Source organism: Penaeus japonicus, unplaced genomic scaffold (assembly GCF_977035675.1).
Source record: "Penaeus japonicus unplaced genomic scaffold, GWHDUDI00000001_assembly GWHDUDI00000018, whole genome shotgun sequence".
Classification (NCBI taxonomy): domain Eukaryota; kingdom Metazoa; phylum Arthropoda; class Malacostraca; order Decapoda; family Penaeidae; genus Penaeus; species Penaeus japonicus.
In genome coordinates this window covers 3229549-3234548 of record NW_028234420.1, presented here as the reverse complement: position 1 = coordinate 3234548, position 5000 = coordinate 3229549, and the positions used below count along the sequence as shown (strand labels likewise).

Genomic DNA, 5000 nt, shown 5'->3' with positions numbered 1-5000 from the left:
CATCTCAAATCAGAATGAAACTATGCTTGTTGTTACTTTCATTATAATTGTTTATCTTATTAACTTGATTGTGATGTTATTACCACCTCGCCTAATTTGCAATCACTCGCAAAATGTCTCTGCTTCACAAGACATTATTTTCACTCTGATTTGGATGAACTTTTTCACAGCATTCATTGATGATAAAGAATGCATGCCTTAAATAGCGAATTTCGTTCTCAACAAGGAAGGGGACGGAGACAGAAATCGAAAGTATTGCGGATGTAGAGGGCGCAGGCGACGGCAGGGAAGGTCTGACTGCGGCCACCATGCTACGTCGTTCTCTTCTGCTGGGCGTGGCTTATTCGGCCAATATAGGGGGCACTGGTGTCGTCACTGGCACCTCACCCAACCTCGTGGTCATGGCAGTCCTGAGCGAGTAAGTCAAGTTCTTTAGGGAAGAGATGGTCGTTGTCTCTGAAGGACTTGTAAGAAATGGAAGTGTCAGGAATCTGCCTCGCGGATAATTTATTTTTTTTTTTAACTTCCAAACTCGGTCAGGAAGTGTGACCCTAACGCCAACGACGCGGAAACGGGAAGAGTAAGGAAGGAGAGCTAAGGAAAAAAAAAAAAAAAAAAAAAAAAATCTCCCTTATCCTCACTTCCACTTCTGTCTAATTACACGAAATTTGGTCAATTCAGCCTGGTATGTCCAGATGGCGAAGAGGGGAAGGAAGATCAAGGAAATGCTAAGAACAAACAGAACATGCGATTGATGATTTACTTCTCCATTATGTACGCGGCGGACATAGGAGGAACCGGAGTGATCACAGGCACGGGCCCCAACATGGTCCTCAAGGCCGTCCTGCAGGAGTAAGTGCCCCTCCAGCGTGTCCCTCCCGAGTCCGTCTGTCTGCGCAGCTGGGAAGCCGTTCGGGCCGCTTTCAGGGGACACAGTTGGGGAGATCAGTTTAGTTGAGAAGAAATTTTGCTGAGTCATATCGTTTCATTAAGTATGTACCAGGGGAGTTATTAGTCTTGGACATTTTTCTTGTATGTTTTAGGTCATTACTTTATTGTTCATATGTTCATGAATCATCCTGTCAGTTTCATGAAAATTTCAATTCAATTTAAAGTCATCTTTATAAAACAGGCAAACTCATTATTCAACTTTTCCTACACTTCTAACTTAAAATTTCTATACAACATGAGAAGCCTGAAACTAAATTCTTGTACCGTGAGGATTAATAACAGTGATCTTTTTTAAAAATCACACAGGGCTTTTGCATTGCGATGTTTGGTTTGTATATTTTGTAAATGTGTTTGAGAATATATGGATAAAGCTAATGACTAAAAGACAGTATGGACACTTGTAATCTGAGGTCCATTTTCATCTCTGTTGGAAACCGAATGCAAATCATTGGCGGTGTTTTGCTACAAGAGTCTATCCTACACAACTGGAGGGGAGTAAGCGCTTGCACCAGTGCCTAGTTGGGTGGACGCGAGAGGTCTTGTGGGTACACACTCTGTTGCACATACGGGACCGTGGATATATATATAGTGTCTATTGTCTTTGCTTTGAGTTAAAGTCCTCATCCACATAAAAGCATAATATATAGGGCTTACTTACGAGTAGCAGTCAACACTCTGCAGCATTTCGATGATACGTGAATGCAGTTACTGAAATGTGTATGCTTAGTCCGATGCGCGACCAGGTGACCTTTACCATGGGCTTTCGACTCTTTCGAGGCTTAAATTCACGTGCTGTGCATGAATATGAATGGAATTATACAACTGCATGTGGTGGTGCAACAGACATGCATCAATTCCTATATATGGAAATGCTTGAAACGCAACTCGCTTTCACATGATATTGCTTATGCTTTAAAAAAACTATGCATGCAATAGGGTGTATGTACGCTGTATATAAAACGCTTGAATTGTAAGCTGTAAAAATGTTTGGAATATTACCTATATATAAAAGCATTTAATAATTTTCTTTGCATGGACGAATCTAACCCTCATATGCTTTATTCACACACAATGATCTCTGTTTGAGGTTGATTGACTTTCCTTCTTTTGAAATTCAGAGATTAGAGATGAGTGAAACATTCATATACTCATTCGCATATGCTGATATATACATGATATATACATATAAAGAACGATAAAACAAGATTTCCTAATAGCATTTTTTTTCTCTCCTCCCATTTCCCTTACGGCCTTTCTTTCAATCATTAACTTCTTTCTTATCTATATTACTCTCTCTTTCCCCATCCTTCCCACTCTCAACTTATCCCTTCGCCTTTCTTTCTTCGCCGTCGACTTCCCCCCCCTCCCCCCTCCCCCCTCCCCCCTCCGCTTCTCCGGTCCTCCACATCCTCCGAGCAGCTCCTTCTCCGAGCCCACCGGACTCAACTTCGCCACGTGGATGGCCTTCAATGTGCCCGGGATGCTGGTGTGCGTGTTGCTGGCGTGGCTCTGGCTGCAGTTCCTCTTCATGGGCCTCTGCGGGTGAGCTCTCCTTGTGTGTGTCTGCCGTAGATACATAGATCGATATAGAGAAATTCAGAGAGAGAGAGAGAGAGAGAGAGAGAGAGAGAGAGAGAGAGAGAGAGAGAGAGAGAGAGAGAGAGAGAGAGAGAGAGAGAGAGAGAGAGAGAGAGAGAGAGAGAGAGAGAGAATACTTTCGCTAAAGAAAGCTTTCTCATTTTTTGAGTTATGTGTCGTAGACATGCATTAACTTTTAACCTCATGGTTAAGTGCATGACTCACCAGATGCATTTACCTTCCGGCCCACTGCAGGCGAAAGAGTTCCATTCAGCAAACAACCCCAGAGCGAGAAGCGGCCGTGAAGCGTCTCATCAGAGAGAAATACCGCCAGCTGGGCCCCATTACCCACCATGAAGGCACGGTCCTCACGCTCTTCATCGTCCTCGTGTTCCTGTGGCTCTTCCGCGCCCCCGAGTTCGTCCCGGGTTGGTCCAAGTGGTTCAGCGACGCCTTCGGGGAGCACCTGTGAGTTAGAGGATCGCTCTTTATGTTTTGCGTGCTCTTGCTTGCCGTTTTTTGCCTTCATAAGCTTCCTAGACTACGGTTACATAACTCACCGATTACCAGTTTGTTTCTTTAACAACACGTGTTTCCTCACAACAGAGAAGTAGATGACGCTACGCCCGCCATGTTTATTGTGTTCCTGCTCTTCGTCCTTCCCGCCAAACTCAACTTTTGGTGCTTCAGGGATCCTAACGGTAAAGCGGAATTTGTATATTTTTATCTTTGTTTCCCCTTATTCTCTCTCTCTCTCTCTCTCTCTCTCTCTCTCTCTCTCTCTCTCTCTCTCTCTCTCTCTCTCTCTCTCTCTCTCTCTCTCTCTCTCTCTCTCTCTCTCTGTAAAAAAAAAAAAAAAAAAAAAAAAAAAAATAAATATATAATATATATATATATATATATATATATATATATATATATATATATATATATATATATATATATCTGTGTAAGACACTGGTATTGCTTATCATGTGACCTAAGGCGCTGATTATGCTTTGCCATATTAATTCAATGTAATGAAGCTAGCATACAATCATGCCCTGGGACTTCCTTCTTTCCTGCCCCCTCTTCCACCTCTGGCTGCGTCTGTTTTTTTACTGCAGCTGTGTTTGCTAGCCGGAAACCCTAAGGCGGTGGACGTTAGCATAAAGTTGTCTGTTTCACCATACAAAATGTCAATATAAACAAGGGTAAAGACCCTTTACCCTTGCTTAGATGGAGAAGAAACAAAGAGAGAAGGAAGGCAGGCAGTGATCAGGTCAGAACAGCGGAACACTCAGCTCTGGACCTCTAGCCTTCGGCTTAAGGCAAATGTAGTTTGGGTCACCCCAGTAAAGGACGTCGACAGTTTGAACGGCTATATTCTTCTCCACCGGGTTACATCTGTCGGCTTGCAATACATACATACATATATATATATATATATATATATATATATATATATATATATATATATATATATATATGTGTGTGTGTGTGTGTGTGTGTGTGTGTGTGTGTGTGTGTGTGTGTGTGTGTGTGTGTATGTATATGTAAATATGTGTGTGTTTGTGCTTGTGTAATTTAGAGTAGTTCTAAATATCCTTTTCTCCAAATTTCGCTCGGCTCTACAGATATTAAGAGTCTTTTGCGTAAGCTTTCCAGTGCCGTTTGCTTGTGTCAATGCGCCGTGCCTGGAGCCAGGCTGGCGAGTGGTTCGGCCGCAGAAGAGTCTCCGGTCAGCCTGGAAAAGGGATTATAGATTTAATCATATAAGGAAAACTGATGCAGACGTGGATTCTCATTTCACTCATCTTTCGCTATGTAATATTTGTAAATCCGCCAGGAAATACAATCCATATTTCATCAGGAATTTACATATATATTTGAAATGTTTAAAGAAAAGAAAACAACATTAAAGCAACGTAAAATTGTATTTACATTCCATTCAATACCCAAGAAACGATGACCTCAAAAGAGATGAATGACAACTGACAGTTATATTATATTACCATTACTGAATGTGTAATGTCCGTAGTGTAGATAAAGATCTAAGTGAGTAACTATAAAAAAGTGTTTCGATTATCTTTTCAGAATTTCAGAATCATGTGAATCATATGAAATTCTCATGAAAAAAATAACTGAAACACGTTGATAACATTTATACCTTTACCTACGTATCTCACACTAAACTTTGCATTGCAAAATTTCTCTAGCATATTTCGCTTCGTAGTACTTATGACTGTAAACCTGTGATTTCTGAACATATGAGAGATTTTTCCTCGTGTCTTCAGATATTATTTTTGGAATCGCATCAGAACATAATTGTATTATAGGTTCAACTATGACGTTCCTAAGTGTGACAGGAGACACGTTATATTAAAAAAAAAACGCTGAATTCAAGAGTATTTCCTGCTCACATAACGGAAGTTCTAGGAAACTGTCGCCAATTTCGAGTTCGTAGACGATGAACCACGAAGATGAAATCA

General features: G+C 41.2%; 1 protein-coding gene across 7 annotated transcripts in view; it reads left to right on the top strand.

Annotated features, from left to right (window-relative positions):
* The window catches only part of Indy (tricarboxylate transporter protein I'm not dead yet), a 56280-nt gene that overhangs the window by 48223 nt on the left and 3057 nt on the right, over window positions 1-5000 (top strand). For 5 of the 7 annotated variants that reach the window (XM_043033655.2, XM_043033659.2, XM_043033658.2 and 2 more), the window contains 3 exons: window positions 2371-2493; window positions 2785-2997; window positions 3136-3230. In XM_043033655.2, coding sequence (XP_042889589.2) covers window positions 2371-2493; window positions 2785-2997; window positions 3136-3230 — 431 coding nt within the window. Of the gene's footprint in view, window positions 1-226; window positions 419-681; window positions 853-2370; window positions 2494-2784; window positions 2998-3135; window positions 3231-5000 lie in introns of all 7 variants that reach the window. The other 2 variants (XM_043033660.2, XM_043033661.2) reach the window with 2 other exon arrangements.